Consider the following 20,342-nt stretch of genomic DNA (forward strand, 5'->3'; position numbering starts at 1 on the left):
AATCTAGTGCCAAACTTTATCTACATTAACTTCATGGCTCAGAAACCAGAACACACTGCGCACTGTAGCATTTTTTTTGCTCTCCGAAACATCTGCAGTGCAGCGGCAGCAGTAGGAACCAAAATATTTTGATCCAACATATCTCTTTGATGTATGCTTTCTGAGACTGCACAAAAGCTTCCACTTGTAAAATCAGTTTTCCTTGTCTTCATTGCTTTTTGAACTATGAGAAGGGCTTCTGGACAGTTTTACACAATTATAAAAAGCCAAATTAATGGTTTAGTTCAAACCAGACTTCAAAAACCGAGAGTAAACGCCATGGTTCAGCCATGACGAATTTAATTTCAATGCTGGTGAGTGCCTGTGTGTGTTTTATGAAAAGGTATATGGCAATAACCCTCTTTCTTCCCTATTCTTCTATAAACCTTATAGTTAATCCGGCCTATGGTTAAGAAAAATATAGTCATTACAGAATGAGGCCAGTTGGTAAAATGTATCAAAGCAGTTGGTACAAGCGTAGTTCACACTGTGGTTTAAGTTAACATGGGATATGGGATAAAGGAAATGCACTGCTTCTCTGTACCGTACACTCCCAGAAGCCCAATCTAGAGTGGGCCATGGGCCCTGTGCAGGAGGTGAGGGAAGGCACAATGCCACAGGGGCATAATAATTGTGATCTGGCATCGCAAATTGTTCACAAATGAACAAAGGAAAAACATGGGCACTAAATACAAAATCCTTAAAATTATAAAAGACTCGTTAGGGCTTATAGTTGCACAGGAAAGCTAGAACTTTGGCTCAATTACCTGAATAAATCAGGTACCACCACAAAAACGTCTAAGTCATCGTAATTATGTTTATCTCCATCAAATAAATTATCCACATAATTATTTAACTCTCTATTTCGATTGTGTATTTGACCAAGTATCTGGGTGAAAAAATAAAAAAAATAATAAAAAAAAATTTCGATTGTGTAGACAGTCAAGGGAATGGAAATCACCCCATTTCCTAGCATCTTCCCAATAGAGAATGGCATTAGCACATCTCTTTTTTCAGAAACCACATTGAGCCTAATTTGCTGTGTTGTGGGTAGTTTGGACATGTTTCCAAATGATAAGTCTTACAATGTTTACTTCTGGCTCTCAGTTTAAAGCCACTCTGGCTGCTGATTTTACTTACTAACAATAGAAAGAACCACGACCACACAATCAAATAAATTCCAGCCATTGGTGAAGTAGTATTGCCTCAAAGCAAAGATTTTGATGAGACACTCTGTTGTAAAGATGACCACAAAGGCCAGGTTGAGACGCTCAAGGATGAATTTCATGTTTTCAGGTTGGTTATCTGATTCAGCCATCATGCTAATCATGTTTAGGATAATGAGACTTATGATGACGATGTCAAAGACCTGGTTTGTTACTAGGTCAAAGACGAGACCTTGACATTTGTTCTAAGGAAAAAAAATAGAAATCATAGATCACTTTGAGTTGCAAGAATGAAATCATCTACATTAAAAAGGAAGTTTAATAAAAGAGAGTTTGTTCTTTCTTACAATTACAGCAGTTCTGTGAAAAATGCACAGACCCCTTACAAAAGGGAAGAAATTCTTATAGATTCCTAATGTTGCCTTATGTATTTTCATTTAAATTTAATTAGATAACTGGTTTTAAATGCTTAGGCTTACAGCTTTAATTTCATTTTAAAACAAAAAATATTAATAAAAAAGTCTTAGTAACAACATAACTTTGATGTGATTGATGATGTTGCTTTGCTGAAATAAAACAGTGCATGTTGGATTTAATAATAAAAAGATGAACCTTGGTCTCTATGTTTCATCTGTTTCTGTATTTTACTTCAATAATATTAATGCAGAGAATACTTTCTCATGTAAGTATGTTGGGAAAAATGGAATTAACTTCTCCAAGGCTCCATTTGCCAGTTCAGAATAATCAGAACTTATACTTAACCAAAACTCTATATTCAAACAATTCTTGAATGCCAATTTTTAAATTCTCATTTACTTTTAGATAATGCAACACAAATGGGATTCTGATCCAATGATTACTAAAAATGGAAACAGAAAAACTGATAATTTCATATTATTACTGATGGTGAACTTGCATTTTCTTTTCTATAAAGATGGCCATACTGTCCATCTATAGTGAGTATATGCTGATCTCTCTGGGACAGGTTCTAACTCAAGTTTGTACACCTAAGCTACCATGTACAGTGAAATGACTCAACTGTTCCGTGATTTTCCTTACTTAAGTGCTTCGAAGCACTACTTTGTTCTTTACTTAATGGAAAACTGTTCCTAAACACAAACTTAGTAAAATTGTATGGCATTCTTGGACTATATGTTGGTTGTTTTATTATATGTGCATATGCTGGATTATGTTATATTTTATCATCTAATCAAAGTAGCACACAATATTCTATTTAAAGAGCTCATAGACCCCTAAGTACATCTTTAGACCCCCTCAGAGATCTGTTATGGTAATCCAGGCAAAAGATAATGTTGGCTTGTGGTAGTGATAGTAGATAAAGACAGAGGCATATGGGTTTAAGAGCTGATGTGGGGGTAGGAGCAAGGACAGTCATAGTGTTTGAATGTAGTGGGCTGGAAAAGTTAAGGCCAAGGTTACTGTTTCTGGTTGATGAAACGATTTAACCAGCCAGAGAACAAGAGATGAGGAGTACTGAAGGAAGATGATGAGATCTGTCCTGAGCATGTTGAGATGGAGGTGCCAGTGGGGCATCCTGGGGCCAGGAGCAGGTAGAAGTACAGGTTTGGAGCTCAGGGCAGAAGATGCAATGCAGATATGGAGTTTGATGGCATTAATACTGACATTTATTAAACCCATGAGAGTGAATCATATCATTCATGGAGAGCAAGAACAATGAAAAGAAGGAGGGTAGAGACAGCACTGGTGGGACACACATTTTAATTGGTCACTTTCAAACCATGTCCCAGGAGCCCTAAGGCTTGTATCGAGGAGCCTGGAGAAGACACTTGAAAGTCAAGTGCTTTTCCTACATGAGAATGCATCTGGGAAGTCAGAAAGGAGCTGGAGAAAAGATACTCTTAAGGGCACACTCCAGGGATGTAGAATAAGGGGCAAAAAGAAATGTGAGGAAGGGTGAGCATTGATTTTATAGTCATCTCTAACATTTAGACAAATAAAGGAAATTAAGTTTATAAATTACCTGAAGTGTTAGATGATCAAAAAGCATTCTGTGTCACTTTAGAAGGAATAGACTCCTACACTGCAGTATGAATTTTTAACCAAGTAATGAAGTCACCCTGTGGGGATGCTTCAGGAGAAATCAGAAATGATTCTAAATCCCTTGGTCTATTGCTGGAAACGAAATGCATCAATGCTCAACCTAAAACAGCTGAATTTCCCTCTCTATGCAATTGCTATTCATTTTTTCCAAAGGGCAAAAGATAATATTTAGATTTTAGAGATTTAAAAAAAAAATCTCTGGGGAGATAAAGTTGTGGGTCAACTGTTGATTTGAATTCTTAGTTCAGAATCAAGGACTTCTGGAGTTATATTGGATTTGTCTCATGCAACACTGCTCTCTGGAATACAGAAGTTAAGATAAATGTGCAGCGTCAACTGGTGAGATTGTACTTGGTTATCAGAATCATTCATTGAAGGTTTCATTGGTGAATTGTAGCCACAAAGGGAGGGCTGTGACTTGGCACCTATGCCCAGATGAGCCTTGTGATAAACATTCTGTAAACGATAGTTAAGGAGTGCAGGTGGCAGCTTTCCTGTGGTAAAGTAGTCCACACTCACTTTCAGTTCATCTCTTGCAGCCCAGCAAGCCCTGTGCAGAAGAGGGGCCAGGAATCTGTGTCTGTGCTGTTGCAACTTCTGTTTGGCTGCGTGCTGAATCGCTTGACATACACTGGGAAATATGTGGGAATATATTGTGTCTTTTAGTTAATTCCAAACGTAAGACCAACTGGTACTGAGCCAGTGGTTGTGTAGCATGTACACGTAAACAAAAATTCTCTTTTTCTTTTTGTGTTGGCTCAAGTTCAAATAAGAACTTCCAAGTGAAATTTGTGCTAGAAAGTGAGGTTGGTATTTAAAAGCTAGATTCAACTTAGGTAAATTGAAGTTTCATATACCGTTGACAAATTAAACCTCTCCAAATACAATTTTGTCATTAACCCTATGGTCAAAAATCCGTCTCTATGTAGAGGATAAATTCTAAATACTTGGCTCTAACATTCACAGACATTTTTAGTGCAACACAAATATTTAATCTTAGTGGAATGGAATCTGTTTGCGCTCTAAAACATATTTTTTTCATTCGACAAATAATTACCGAGAGCACACTTTATGCCAGTCTGTCTTCTGAGTGCTGGGAATAGCAGTAAATTAGACATATCTTTGATTATTTGGGGTCTTGTGTTCGAATGAAAATCTCCAAATCCTCTACATGCTTGAGATTGCAAGCTCTTCTTCCATACTGCTTTCTCTGACTTTTCAGCCCCTGCCAACCCTCCTTGCCTTGAAAGCTTTCAAACTCACTGGTGAGAGCCACCAACTGTGCCTGCTGTATTACTTTATAATTTAATGTTCTCAAATATGTATATAGCAGCTCAGCTCCTCAGTGAGACTCAAGCACGGAGCAGCACTGAGTACTGCTTCTGTCTCGCCCTGTAGTACCTGATATGACAGGATTCACAGAGAGCTGGGGTCAGCAAACTATGGCCCGCAGGCCAAACCAGCCAACCACCTGTTTTTGTACAGCCCATGAATGCGTTTTACATTTTTAAATGTTTGGGGAAAAAATCAAAAGAAGAATAAAATTTGTGACATGAAAATTATATGAAATCCAAATTTCCATGTCCCTAAATAAAGTTGTGTTGGAACACAGCCATGTTCGTCTGATCGTCTGTTCTCTGGCTGCTTTTGTGCCACAACAGCGGAGTGGAGTAGTAGCAGCAGAGACCATATGGCCAGCAAAGCCTAAAATATGTGCTATCTGGCTCTTTAAGAAAAAGTTTGCCAACTCTTGATACACAAAGTTTATCATAAATACTGTAAAGTGGAAATGAGTATGGGTGACCTCAACTTCATACCAACGATACATTTTAAACTGATCAAAATTAAGTTCAAACGAACTGCTAAGTTCATGTTGTTGCAATGAGTATTTACTAAGCACCTACTGCATGTTCACTAAAAAATAAATTTAAGTTATTGCCCAGGCTCTTACTGTTAAATTTGAATATCTAATTTTCCTAAGGATGTGAGTGTATCTGGGTTTTTGTTGAGCTCTTAGATAATGTCTGTAAATTTAAAAAATAAAGAAGATGGCAATGCAGAAATCTGAATTCCTCACAATCACTCAACTGATCTATATATTTAGAATCATTCAATTGCTCTCACCAGAGGCCTTGGAATGGGTTTTTGAGGTTTTTTGGATCCTAATTTTTTCATTGCATTATAGTATTTCTTCTGTTCTTCTGTCATAAAAATGTCTTGGCCACCTAAGTATAAGGAGAAGATGAGAGCTAATTACCTTTAACAAGTTTTTTTTGTAATCAAGTTCTGAATTTTTAGAAACAATTTTAAAGTTACATTACATTTCTATTAAAAATTCCTAAAATTGCAATGGGAAGCAAAAGAAGCTGGACTCTAAGGAAGGGCTGAAAAGAAGCAAGTTTTAAGTTGAGGAATAATGGAGAAATAAAGTTACTTTTATCACTTATATTTTTACTTTTTTGAACATAAACAAAGATTACAAATTCTTTGCAAACATTGGCAGAATCTTTACAAAAATTGAATATATTTCAGGTTGCATAAATCAAGCCACAATGGACAAAAATAGAAATGAGTAACAAAAATTTAGACCAAAGTCTCATAAAGTAGCAATTGAAATTCTCCTAAATAATGAAGACATGTAACATTATTAGTGAAATTGCATAAAATCTGTCCAGAGCCAGTCTCAGGGAAACAAAATAGAGTTTTACATATTTTCACTACTAAGCAAGAAAGGGTAGAAAAATGAAGTAGGATTTCATTTCTGGAAATTTGGGGGCAAAATATCTAAAAAATGCTAGATGAAATAGAACAGAATTCTTTTTAAATGTGTAGTTGAACTTGCACAAAAGTAAGGAAAATTTCCAGAATCTCAAAATGAAGAGATAAGAAAGATTCAGTAAATTAGCCCCAAAGCTATGGCTGGCCTAAGATCATTTGCTAATCTCTGTAAACTAGAATCTTGGGTTTTAATAACCGTAGGGAAATCATGGGGGAAAAAAGGCAGTGGGCTTAAGGGAGGGAAGCACAGAGGTCCCTGCAAGAGTCTGGGACTATGCAAGGGCTGCCAATAAAAGGACGAAGAAAAAACCCAGAATCTATTTGTTGGCAATGGAAGACAACCAAGAAACTGTGTCGGTTTGGACTATGAGTAAAAATATAATCTTCCCTGATAATTTGTGACACCAGGTCTGCATTGATGAGGGTTTATGGTTTGGATCTACTCCACCAGTATAGACCAAAAATGTGTAGGCCTAGAAGTTAACCTAGAAGTTAATCAGGTTGTTTTGCGATGCTGAGCAAAAATAAGTCTTTTAGTAATCATATTTGTCATGATAACATTAATAATATTATTCTGAGACTGTCATGTCTATATGTGTGTTGTAGAATAAAGAAAATGAGTAATTGTGGAAATTTTTAATTCTATCATCTCTGTTCCCTTAAGAACCATGTTTTTCAGTATGGAAAAGAGGAGATACAAATGTATCACAGAAGAGGTTAAATGAAAAACTTTGTAGTCCCAACTTTGAATTATCAGTATGCATATTTCCACATATTTTTTATATTCTTGGATTTAAAGTAGTTTTGTCCACTGGAAAGGGCTAGAAATAATGACAATGAGCATTCCACATTGTGGTCTTGGAACATTATCACTTCCCACAAAGAACCCAGCACTTTTTAGAGAAATGCTATTTCAGATCGAGGGTGGGAAGAGTACAACCTAAGCCTGGAACATCTGAGCATTTGTAAGAACAAGAAAGGTGTCAAATGGGAAAACTTATTTATTTGAATCTGACTTGAAAACAAAACAAAAAAACACAAATAAAGCTTTAACAGAAATTAATAAATGAAAGAAAGAAAGAATTCATAAACATTTTTTAAAAATTAAAGGCTTGGAATTGTGCTTATGTTTAAAAAGAGACATGTTCTGAAATATTTATGAATGAAATGATGTGATGTCTGTGATTTGCTCCATTAAAAAATCCAGTGGCAGAGTTGAGTAAGGGCATCGATGGCTTAGAACAAGGATGTTCTTAAGTCAATAAATGTTGTGCTGGATGGTAGGTATTTTAGTTTTGTTCTAGCATACTCTTGTGCACATTTGAAATTCTCGAGTAAAACAAAAACAAAACAAAAGGATACATGGACTGATCAAAACAATGATTTCTAACGTAAGCTTAAATCTAAAATCACAAGGACTGACACCCAAATTGCAAGTGTTGATTGCAATCAGGATGCATATTACAAAGGGGACTCTCCATCGAATACTCCTGATTAGGAGAAGCCATGTAGTTGTGTAACGACAGTGAATAACTTTCCCAGTGATGCAAAAAAGGCCAATTGGTATCAAGGTACATTTTGGATGAATTATAAGAGTTCAAAAGAAAAATGAAAAACCCATAAAATAAGCAGGAAAGCAAATGGTGAGTATTAAGTTATCTGATTTGGGGATTAAAAAATGCCTCAGTTCATTAAGTGCCTGCAAAGAAGCCAAAAAGAACTAGCTTGGGAGTTTGACTCCATAAAAATACTAATGTCTATAAGTCAAAATGTAAGTAGCAAGCCACAAATTGGACTTACTATATAAAAAGGCATGAAAAAAAGTTGACAATCTCAGTCTTAAAAGTAAATAAAGGATATAAATAGATAATTCTTTAGGGAAAAATATTTATGGTCATTAACTTGTAAAAAAGTGAATAGCCTCACTAAGGATCAAATAAATAAATATAAAACAATGAGGTAACACTTTCCCCCATCAATCTAGGAAAGATAATAAAAATTAAAACAAACAAAATGATGAGAATAGAGTAACCATTCTCATGCCCTGCAGAAAGAAGGTACCTGGCAGAGCATTTCTGCAAGGTAATTTGACAACATGTCTTTAATGCCCTACATATTCTAATTCTGGAAACTTATTCTGAGGAAATAATCAGAGATACACAGAATTTCAAGAATGTTCGTGACTATTTGAGAAGAGCAGGAAATTTAGAAATAATTTAAACATACAAAGAGAGGAGAATGATCAGTATAAACTGCAGTCTATCCATAACATGGGATATAATTCAGCCCTAAAAATTCTTATAGCACAGATGATTATATGACACAGGCTCATAATTACTGAGCTCATAGACTACAAAATTAAAAACATAAGGTGATACCAACCATGTAAAAGGAATACATATCTTGTTGGAAAGTACCTGGAAGGGATTGTACCAAAATTATAAGAGGCATTGTCTAAAGTGGTTATCATTTGGTGGTTGCCTTTGGGTGATTTAAATTTTCTTTTTATCTTCCTTAATGTTCCACATTTACTACAAAGCTCCTATGGATTTTAGAGTCAGCAAAATCAATACCTGTTTATTACAATGCATTAAAACCTCCCTAGTCCAGCCTCTTCCCCAATCGTCTTCTATCCAAGTAGATCTGCTGAGGCTTGGGCACTGGCAGCCAGGACACAAGTTTGTTGAAAAAGGAGAGTCCATTCTTTTCACAGTGGATAACAAAGTACACTTGAAAGGTTATTAAAATATGAATATTATGTCATAAATACTAATCTGGTAGTGGTTGCTCTATTAGGGTTTAATTATCAGGCTTAATCTCAGCTATAGCAATATCCATTGATTAAGAGGGTAAGACAGAGAGTGAAAACAATGACTTAATAAAACCCAGATGTTTTCAATCCCCTTTCAGCCTCATCTTTGAGGATCTTCTCCAGGCAGAAGTGGTAGGTGCCCTCTTTGTTCTCATGCAGATAATAAAGGCTACTTTGCACAACAATCTAGACCAGAATTATGATTCTTTAAAGCCCTTTGGAGAACAGAGGCGAAATTACCAAATCAAGACAGCATGCATACTTATCTTTTTCTGCTGTTGGTTGAAGTTGTCAATAATAACACCAATAAAGAGATTCAGAGTGAAGAACGAGCCAAAGATGATAAAAACCACAAAGTAAAGGTACATGTATGAGTTCTCCTCAAACCCTGGCTGTTGTTCTTTCTGTTATGGATTTTTTAATGAGAGAAAAAAAATAATTACTAGAGAAAAATATAAGCATCCTAACTGCCTTATCTAGAAGATCAAAATGTTTCTCAGCAGCAGCATTGATTACATAGACTTCTCCCAATAGCTATGGCTCATGGGCAGGGAGTGTGGAGGGCTCTTTTAGTTTTCCCAACTCAACTCGAGTGGTGCCATGTGGTGGGAGCTGAGGTGGTAGAGAATTGGCCTTTATCTTCTAAGCAATGGAGAATCATTGAGGAGTTGCACGAGAGAGGAATGACATGATCACATTTGTTTTGTGAAAAAGTCATCCACATAGGATGTCTACATGGGTATGTAACTCGAGGGAGCCAGATTGGAGGTGAGGCCACCAGAGAAGGGGCATATTCCCCTTGGGCAGAGGTGACTAAACTACTAACTGTTGTTGAATTACTACATCTTCCATACAGAGTCCACTGTTCTATTTATTTTGTGGTTGCGTTCTTTCACTCTTGAATTTCTAATGCCTAGCATTCCTCCAGTATGTGGATTCTCAATACACACAGAATAAATCCATGAATGAATGAATGGATAATCAAGCTCCAAAATATACACAAATTAACTACAACCAAGGTCTCCCAGTTCAATAACATCTGAGATCCCTTTTTCCCAAGTTCTTCACATTGTCATTGGCTTCGTGCACTTTGGGGCAGGTGGTGAGAAGATTTCCCCTTTTTCCCCCTGATCATATCAGAGATACAGATAGCTCTCTCACATGTTGAATGTATTTACGATATTTGTTATTTAACACCCACTACGTAGACTAATGTAATGGAGGTAATTATCTGAAAATGTTATTTTCCCCTTTTGCCATGAAGAGTATCTGACCTTAGTCCCAGTTGTCTTGAGGCATCCACTCTGTACTAATGCCTGTCCTCTGAACTAATCATGGTCATAACGACTAATTCTCATTCCTCAGTGCTGCTATAACACCACTTGTACCACCTCTACTGCTACTACAGGTTGAACATCCCTAATTCAAAAATTAAAAAGTTAGACAAAAGGTAGGTATTAGTACAGAAACAATGTAATGAAAAGAAAGAATTAATATTCAGCACCAGATATTTAACATAAGATTACCCAGTGGGCTAACAGTCTTGCAAGTTAGGTGATTGCCTTGAAATATAAGAATGTTTACATTCTTTAGCGTCTCTCTTTGGTATATCAAGGGCTTGAAGGGGAAGAGTTTTATGGGAGGGAAGTTAATCCACAAAGAGGAGAAAACAAAAGCTCACCCCATTCATCCCTAGGGAATTGTGGGAAAAAGAAACAAAGAGACAGAAAATCAGAGCTACAAGATGTGTGGTCTGACTCTCCTTCTTTGGGTCTGGAGAGGGGGATTGGGGTCCAGTAAATTGAGGAGAACATTTGGCAAAGAGAGTGCTCTTGTTTCACGCCTGTGTTTTTCTGAGAGGAAACTGCTGCTGGCAAGGCCTGGGATATATTGGGCAGGCAGGCTGACATAAGAGGCTGGAGTAACATGACTGGACAGAGAGAAGTCTCTCGAACCTCTCTCAGTCCCCATGTGGCTTGGACATAGAGTTGACAGCCATGGACCTCCCATGGTGGGCCTCGTAGCAAGGGATAGGAGTGGACTGCTGGGCCAGGGACCAAGTGGAGGATATGGCATAAGTCAGTACTTGAGGGCAGGAGGAATTGAGGGGAGAATGGCCCACAGTTTCACCAGTTACAGCATCAATATTTGAGGCCATCAGGGTGCTCTGTGGCCGCACAGACAAGGGTCATCATGTAAGAAGCCAACATACAACAGTTAGCACATACCAGGATGAGCATCAAACAGGCACCCCTCCACACACCTTCACCTGCCTATCACTCACTGCAGTAGCATATGTAAGCCACACACCTTGTCTACCACATCTGCAAAAGCTTTCCTCCCCAATCTCTACCTCAAGGCAGATGGATGCCCAAGGCAAACTAGAGTAAAAGTCATGAACTCAAAAAGACAAAAGAAATGAGTACATTAATATTTTTAAAATATTTCCTTTGTTATAAATTATAATATACAATTACATTGTATATAAAAATTACATTGTAATTTTTTACATTGTATATAAAAATTACATTGTATATAAAAATATTATAATATAAATTATAATTATTATAAACAGGTATCTACTATTAGCTTTGCCTTTCCAGAAACTTGATTTTATTAACACATCCAGAATTAAGCAAATTCGGATTTGTTGCTATGTGTCATCTATATAGTAACTCATGATGGCAGTCTATGAATTTATAATGAGAACTAGAATGGCCATAAATACTAATTCTCATTCTTCAGTGCTGCTGCAACACTACCCATACCACCTCTACTGCTACTACAGGTGGAGCATCCCTAATACAAAAATTCAAAATCTGAAATGCTCCAAAATCTAAAACTTTTTTTTTTTTTTTTGAGACAGAGTCTCACTCTGTTGCCCGGGCTAGAGTGAGTGCCGTGGCGTCAGCCTAGCTCACAGCAACCTCAAACTCCTGGGCTCAAGCGATCCTCCTGCCTCAGCCTCCCGAGTAGCTGGGACTACAGGCATGCACCGCCATGCCTGGCTAATTTTTTCTATATATTTTTAGTTGTTCAGATAATTTCTTTCTATGTTTTTTAGTAGAGATGGGGTCTCGCTCTTGCTCAGGCTGGTCTCGAACTCCTGAGCTCAAACAATCCACCCGCCTTGGCCTCTCAGAGTGCTAGGATTACAGGCGTGACCCACCGCACCCGGCCTCAAAATCTAAAACTTTTTGAGCACACATATGATGCTCACAGGTCATGCTCAAAGTATTTTGGAAAAGGGATACTCAACCTGTACCAGCTCACATGTATTGAACACACCATGTGTCAGGCAACAACTCTGCATATGCCCAAACAGAACGAGACACATGTGCTATGATAGGAAAAAATAAACAATTTTTTCCATTGATTCCATTCTTGACTCAACCATCTGCTGACTCTATGGCTTTGGGCAACTCTCTTCTTTTCTATCCCTCAATTTTCCCTGCTGGAAAATAAAAACTAGAGTAGATTCCTGAGTAGGCTTCAAACTTTGGGAATTTATAATTATTTTTTTTCTTTAACTAGAATTCAACAGTTGGCAATCACTAGAAATCCCTCTAGTTACCAGGGAGCCTGGAGCCATAGGAATGTCTTTCCTGCTCATATTTAGTCCAGTCTTAAGGTTTCCCCACAGTCTAAAACAAGTACCCTTTGAAATTTGGCTTCTGCCTGTCCACCCATTTGGAGAAGAGGTAAGAGGAAAATCAACGCATCCTGTGCTTCTGTTGCTTCTGGCTCTATCTCCTACATGAGTGGTTTGTCCTTGGCTACCATGGAGAAAGAAGACTAGACTTTAGAGAATACTGGCATGTTAGATACTCACCAGAGGATACATAAGAACCCTTTTATCAGACGGTGGTATTTCATAGTGTTTTGCTCCAAGAAAGACAAAGCAGAGAACCCTGGCCCCTAGAACTATGATGCAGGAAGTTCTGGACGGTCCATGTCATCAGGATGTTCCTAGTCTGACCCCAACACTTTAGAACATGATGGAACACAAACTCACCCCTCTGGAATCAACAGCTGCATACATGATATCCATCCAGCCTTTAAATGTTGCCTGCAAAAAATGCAGAGAAACATGAACACAACAGTAGACTTGCCATAAATAGACACATGCCATGCAAAAGCGGGCAAGGCTCAGTGGGCTGATGGATATAAGATGATGTCCCACCCAAGGACAGAATATTCAAATAAATGAACAGTAGAAGGGAACTCCAGGACACGTGTGTTGCATTTTTTTTCCTTCCCTATTTGCACAAGATAAAGAATTTAAAAACAAAAGAAATTTCCACCTTAAAATTTACTAGAGAAGCTGTGGCCCAACTACTGGAAAAAAGTCTGATTAAGTCTCTTTCCTGACGCCACATCTGTTTGCACTGCCTGCCCCAAACCTGACAACTGTGGTTTAAACAGGCAGTTGTTCAAAATGTCATGACCGACATCTAAGGCACCACTCCTCTCTGGCTGGGGCTCTGGAGAGCCAACAAGACACCATATAGGACAAGGTGAGATATACAGGTCCTTATAGGAGTATCACTGGGAGGTACAGCTCAGTAGTCTACAAAGTTAGAGACGCTCAGGAGGGGACAATTCTAGAAGGCATTGGCTCCCACATGAGGGATTAGGATTTGGTGCCATTATCTCAATGGAGTCACTGCATTTTTATTGGCTGAGAAATGATTTGTGATTCTTTCAAGTTTTCTCTCCTCAGAGTGAAAAACATACCAACAGCACTTACCACCTGCAACAGAGCCAGGTAAGCGTTCCCCACATTGTCAAAGTTGACTTCCACGTTGTACCAGGAGAAACTCCTGTTCTCAATACATTGAGTTCGGTTGGCAATGACGTTATAATCAATATAATCAGATACAATACGTGAGTTCATATCTGTTCCATTGATACATCTTCCAAATTTTCCAGAAAAGAAGTTTACTCCCAGAATACAAAATATGAGCCAGAAAATGAGGCAGACAAGTAAAACATTCAAAATGGCAGGTATGGCACCTATAAGAGCATTGACCACCACCTTAAGGAAACAAAGTGGAAGAAAAACGTTAACAGTTGGGTAGGACTCACCATGTTCTTCATCTTCACAGGATGGGCCTGCTGTGTGGTGCTAGATTTCTTGCAGCTCCGTCTTCATTCTCCACACTCCCTACCCCCACCCCATGACAATCCTGCTCTCAGCTCCATACCTAATGGGTCCTTTCTGTTGCCACTGAGGATAACTAGAGAAGTGCCCTGTGATGATGGTGTTAGAGACATGTGCAGCACCTGTCCTGGGATTCTGAACGGAAGCCAGAGCCCCTCTCAGCTGTCACAGAAGCTCTTTTAGGACAGAAAGTATATCTTAGACTTTTTTCCACCTCTCAAATTCTAAGCACTGGGCTGGGTGAGAAGTGGCCCGGAAAAAGCTTGGCAATTTAAGAAAATCCCAGCCCCAGAAGAGCAGCTGGCCTCTCTGCCTTTCCCTGTGAGCTGAGCTTCCACCCTTTGCCGTAGAGAATGTACCTTCATTCCTTCAAACTGGGACAGTGCTCGAAGAGGCCTTAGTGCTCGTAGAGTCCGGAAGTACTTCAAGCCATTTAACTTAATGAGACTGGGCACGGAGACCTGGTGGAAAGAGAAGCCAGAAGCCACAGGTAGTGGACCTGACTTGGTGTTCAGGGAAGCCAGTGAGGGGTTGAGAGCCCTCTTTCTGAGAGGCAGAATGCATCATGCTCATGGTAACAAGTCAGATCCTGCAGGAAGTGGGAGGGTAGAGGGAGGGTCTATTTTTCCCCTTGTCTAGCAAATCTACAGTCCATTAAGGTGGGAGCAATGCATTATCATTATTTGTTTCAGGAAAGACAAAGAAAACCTGAGAAATTATTGTAAATTAAAGGAAATCAAAGAGGCATGACAATGATACACAGTATGGGATGTTGAATTGGATCCTGGATTGGTGTGGGGGCAAGGGGTGGATGGGGGGAGAGAATTAGCCATAAAGTACCTCGTGACAATTGATAAAATTTGAAAATGGATGTGGATTTTAGTATTGAATCAATGTTAAATTTCCTAACTCCGATCACTGTATCGTGATTATGTGAGACAATGTCCTTGTTAGGAAATACACACTGAAATGTTTAGGGGTGATGAGCATAACACTTGCAACTTAATCTGAAGCAGTTTAGATTAAAAAATGGAGAGAGACGGAGAGAGAGAAAAATGACAAAAGCAGAGAGGTGATGTGTTAATAGTTGGTGAATCTGGGGAAAGAGTATGAGGATTTCTTTATAATATTTCTTGCAACATTTTTGCAAGCTTGAAATGATATCAAAATAAAAATTTTCAAAGAAAAATTAATTATTTGTTTACTAATGTTTCCCCTCATTCAAATAGCTCCTTTTTTGGGGAATTAAATGCAATTTTTTTCCTCCCAAAATACTTCTTCCCAATGGAACAGGACTGTTAAATACACGAAATCAAAACCTGACAATATGCTGCACTTAAGTTGAAGACCACTTTTTGCAGATCTTTAGCCATTCTTATTAGTCATGGAGAGGCTTCAGAGGCTCAACTTGAAAGAAATCAGGTTCAGCTGGACAGGAAGTGAATCATGATACTCCTGACCAAGCTGATGTCATTGTTCGCTATCATCTAAAAACATTCACCACTATTCCTATCAACCTCATGGTAGTAGTGAAGAGAAATTAAGTTAATATGACAATTCGGTCAACAAGATTTAAAAATTTTTAATCAATTTAAAATGTTTTTATTTATAACGGTTTTTTAAAACAGGCTTTTTGTTTATAATGACATTACTTTTGCAGCGAATTATTTAAGCAGTTTTCTCACAAATACTCCTTTTGTCCCTAGTCAGATGGAAAAGGATGGTGAAGTTTAGCAGTTCTTCTGGTTTTACCAAATCATTGTCATAAGTGATGTGAAGAGTTGTTCCCTACGGGGACATAATATTCCTTTTCTCCTGGAGCCTCACTCCAGTCTCTGTTCCAACAAATTTGGAGGCATCAATGAGAAACTCTTATAAAACACTGACATTCTTTCCCACTCTACAGCACTCTTCAAGTGGGAAGTCTTCTGCCAACTTTATCTTATTTTTTTCTATCTAAATTGCATTTATCACTCTGCACTGTTTTTTGTTTTTGTTTTTTAGCCAGTCAAATTTTGAAATCCATCATGTTGATATATATTCTTATGGTTTGCTCCTTTTAACTGCTGTGGAATATTACAGCATATAAACATTCATGTTTTATGGATCCATTCCCCCTTGGTTAATATTCTCCCTTGGTCTTTGTTATCATGAACAACAGTATACTGGACAGACGCGTGCATTTTACCTGAATACACAGACAAGAGTATTCCTTGGATCTGCTAATATAACAAAAAGTGGTATTTGTGGATTGTGAGTTGGGCTCATTTGTAATTTTACTTAACAGTGCAAAATGTTCCTTTTGATGGCTGTACCAAATAAATTGTTAGCAGTGATTAGAAATTACATTTTCCTATATACTTCTTAATATTTGATATCTTCCAACTTTAAAATTTTTGCCAATCTGATGAGTGAAAAGAGGTCTCCCATTTTAATATGCACCCCTCTGCTAACTGGTGATATAGCTAGTGTGTATTTCTTCATACACTTATTCCTTTTGTGAATTGCCTGTTTGTATCCTTCTCCCATTCTTACTTTGGGTTGTCTTTTTTTGTCTGTGGATCTGTAGGAAATTTCTCTATATTGTGGATAATAATGATCTGTTGTGTACATGGCACATACTCTTTCCCAGGCTCTAGTATGTCTTTAACTGTAATTAGAGTATTGTTGAATAGAAAAATAAAAGTTTTACATGTTGATGTAGCTGAATTTATTTATCTTTTTTGTGGTTTATGTTTGCATTTTTCTAATCCAAAATTATATAAATAATTTTACATAATCTTGATTGACCAACATTTTAGACTTGTTCATATACATTCTCTCATTTAATTTGTACAACAACGTTGCAAGCTAAGCAGTGTTATACAACATCCATAATATTACAGACAAGGAAACCCAAAGCTCAAAGGATCAGTAACTTGTTTCAGCTCAAAGTGTTGATAAGTGGTGAATCTGATATTCACACCTCAGTCTGTATGATGCCAAGGCTAATAATGGTAATAATGAACAACACCAGCTGAGTGTTTTCTCTGTAATTTATAAAGGTACATAATTATAAGATTATTTTCTTGTTCTATTCATTTCTGTTCTATTCACTTTTTTGTCAAGATTATACTTGTCTCATTAAATACAATTTTCAAACCTTCACTCTTTTTACATTCCTTGTAACAATTTGAATACGGTTGGGGTTAACTGCTCCTTGGAAGTTTGGTAAAACTTGCCTATAAAACCATCTGGGCCTGGTGCCCTTTATTGACAGTGTGGTTTTAAGCTACTATTTTGATATTTTTAATGATTATTGCTAGATTTATTTTTTCTATTTTGCATTCAGCAATTTGGCCATGCCCTCATTTTTATCCATGAGAAAATTGATGTCAAAAGAGGGGAAATGCTTTGTTTAAGGTTACACAAAAAGAAAGCAGACATGTTAGCTTTAGGACCCAGTCTCCTAAGTGTAGGGCTTGTATCCAGTAAACCACAGGTCCCCATAATGGAGATAACAATCATCTGTTTACAGGGTTTATACTGGGCACAGAGTTGTTATATTTGCACTCTGGAAATGGATAGGACTGACAAGCATGTGAATGATTTTGAGTTCTGATGGAGCTCCCATGGCACTGATGGCTTTCTAAAATGCCTGAACCACATGGCCTATTTCTGTCCACCAACACCATCATGGTTCTCCAATGGGGTTTGCTGATCACATGGATTATACACATGTATTTGTCTTATCGACATTCTTAAATAGTGGGGACAAAATCTAAAGTTATCTCATAATAGAAAGGATGTAAGTGTTAAAATCAAGGTTTTGGCGTGAGACTTACTAGGTTTGAATCTCATCTACACCACTTCTAGCTGGGCATCCCTGAACATGTTTCTTAGCTTCTCTATGACTTACTTTCCTCCTCTAAATATAGGAAAAATAATAGTTCCTACCACAAAGAGTGACTGCGATAACTAAAAGATAGAATGCACATGGAACACAGGGCAGAGTACCTGGTACAGAGAAAGCACTCAGTAACTGTGGTCCATTATTACTGTTATTAGCTTTAGCATCACATAGACAGGGGTATAAATCCCAATTTCACCACTTATCTGCTCTATGACCTGAAACAAGTTGCTAATTCTCTGAGCTTCAGGTTTCCTCCTCTGCAATGTGGTAGGTATTGTATAATGCTGCTTAGCTCAGAACATTGTCGTGCACATTAAATGAGAGAATGTATATGAACAATCCCCTTATGTTGCTTGGCAATCAAGGTGGGGACCAGCCTGGTCTGTTGGCCGCTGACCTGCTTTGAGACGTCTTTAAAAGCAGTGGAAAGCCAGAAGGAGAAGGAACTATTGAGGATACTGAAAGTTCTTCTAGGTATGCATGAGACGCAAGTGCTTGTGGAGAGAAGTGGAGGAGTGCCATCGTGGGAAAAGTTGGGTGGTGAGCATATGAAGTGCAGTGTATGAGAGGTAGGACCCAGGAAAGGGTGGACTGCTGATGGAAAAATGGCAACTACTTACCAGTACTGTGAAGGAACAATGATAACAAGAAAAATACTTTGGAGAGGCATTCATCTGAGACGCACAGGAAAAGCAGCTTTCGTATGTCCTCCCTCCCCCATCCCTCACCCTGGTCTGTGTGGACACAGCGATGATAAACTTACAATCACAATGATGAAGTCGAGCCAGCACCAGGCACTGGTGAAATACTTTGTAAATCCAAAGGCCACCCATTTCAGACCCATTTCCAGGATAAAAATATATGTGAAAATATTGTCAGTATAATTTAGTAGTTCTTGGATTTTGGGTTGATTATTAAGGTGAACATCTTCAAATACCTGAAATGGTAAAATATAGCCATAGGCCAGGTTGAATATTTACAAAAAACTCATTGCTCACTTTATTTTTTACTTTTCTTCCTTGTGTGAATAAAAACTAGTATCTCTCTTGGTGATCTGGTTTTGTTCAAAAGGTATGAAGACGGAACTTTTCCAATGAAACCAATTTCTTGAATAAGTGAAAATGGAAGAAGGAAAATCCTATTTCTATATTTCTGTTGCCATAATATCTTTCATCCCCACAGCTACCGCAGTGGCTCTATTGGGCGCCTCTCCATTGCTCACAACACTGAGCCCAAATGCCTTAGTCCACACTCCAGATTCTGCCAGCCCTGAGGCCCATCATCCCCCACTACAGACAGCCTCCTCCCTTTACCCCACCGTTCCCTACAGATATTAACATTTTGTTAATGACACACAAAATTTGGGAAGCCCTGGGCTAGAGCACCCAGTGTAAATTACTTTGAATATTAAACATTCATTAAGTGTGATTATGAAAAAGAGACATCCTGACTTTCAGAGACTCTTTTTCATGCTGTATCCAAACATTGACATCACCCAAAGTGTATGTGATTCTGCAGGGTCTATATAACTGGGGCATAATCTGTCCTTTTAGCCTTTACAGGGTTTCTGAGGATGAAAGGAAGGGAGAAGGCCTGGTATTAAACCTGCCCATAACATTTAGGCCAACACTGAAGGCAGGAAAAGAATCAGCCTCAGCCCTGCTGTCAGGGACTAAGGTAAGCCCACAGCCCCACATCCCTGGGAAAAAAGAATGCAAAAAAGTAAAACAATCCCACTTCCAACTGCCAAGTGGGTTTTTGGCTGGAGAAGGCCCTCCATCTCCTTCTCTGCACTGTTGGCTCCTCTTCAGCCTTAAGATCTCAGCTTCACTGATATTTGCTATAGGAAACCTAACCCAAGACTGGGTTAGGTGCCCCCATGTCACCCACTGTTTCTCCAAGTGTATCATTTAATTGCCTCATCTATCTTGGTCTATAATTGCTGGTCAATAATTGCTGGTCTATAATTGCTCCATCTATCTTTCCTACTGGACTCCAAGCTCCTGGAGGCCAGGGACTTGACAGTTTGTTTGCCTCTTAAGGAAAGACAAATTGGAGTGGTATTAGAAGTTAATTTCCTCCCTCATTTTGGAAGCTTAGCAGTAAGCTGGCTCAGCAGGTCTGCGTTGGCTCAATGGATGACCAGCCTGATACCAGCAACTGAGTTTCAGAAGATTCTGCATTATATAATAACCAGGCCATTTTATGATCCAGGAATCTCTCATTATTGCATAGTTGCCTAGACCAGAGCTTCTTAAACTCTAATGAGACCCAAATCACCCAGGGAACTTGTTACTATGTAAGACTGCATTTCTGAAATTGTAGAAGATGTAAACAGATGGAAAAACCTACCTTGCTCATGGATTGGTAGAATCAATATCGTTAAAATGTCCATACTACCTAAAGTGA

At 38.2% G+C, this 20,342-nt stretch overlaps 1 protein-coding gene across 1 annotated transcript in view; it reads right to left on the minus strand.

The window, feature by feature from the left end:
* Positions 1-1,171: 1,171 nt before the first annotated feature.
* The window catches only part of SCN11A (sodium channel, voltage gated, type XI alpha subunit), an 88,790-nt gene continuing 69,619 nt past the window's right edge, over positions 1,172-20,342 (minus strand). Inside the window, exons 19-25 of the mRNA XM_012651283.1 lie at positions 18,697-18,870; positions 14,401-14,502; positions 13,628-13,915; positions 12,893-12,946; positions 9,140-9,281; positions 5,412-5,512; positions 1,172-1,450 (exon numbers count right to left, since the gene is read on the minus strand). Coding sequence (XP_012506737.1) covers positions 1,172-1,450; positions 5,412-5,512; positions 9,140-9,281; positions 12,893-12,946; positions 13,628-13,915; positions 14,401-14,502; positions 18,697-18,870 — 1,140 coding nt within the window. The remainder of the gene's footprint in view (positions 1,451-5,411; positions 5,513-9,139; positions 9,282-12,892; positions 12,947-13,627; positions 13,916-14,400; positions 14,503-18,696; positions 18,871-20,342) is intronic.

The sequence above is a fragment of the Propithecus coquereli genome, unplaced genomic scaffold, assembly GCF_000956105.1.
Source record: "Propithecus coquereli isolate 6110/MARCELLA unplaced genomic scaffold, Pcoq_1.0 Scaffold1, whole genome shotgun sequence".
Classification (NCBI taxonomy): domain Eukaryota; kingdom Metazoa; phylum Chordata; class Mammalia; order Primates; family Indriidae; genus Propithecus; species Propithecus coquereli.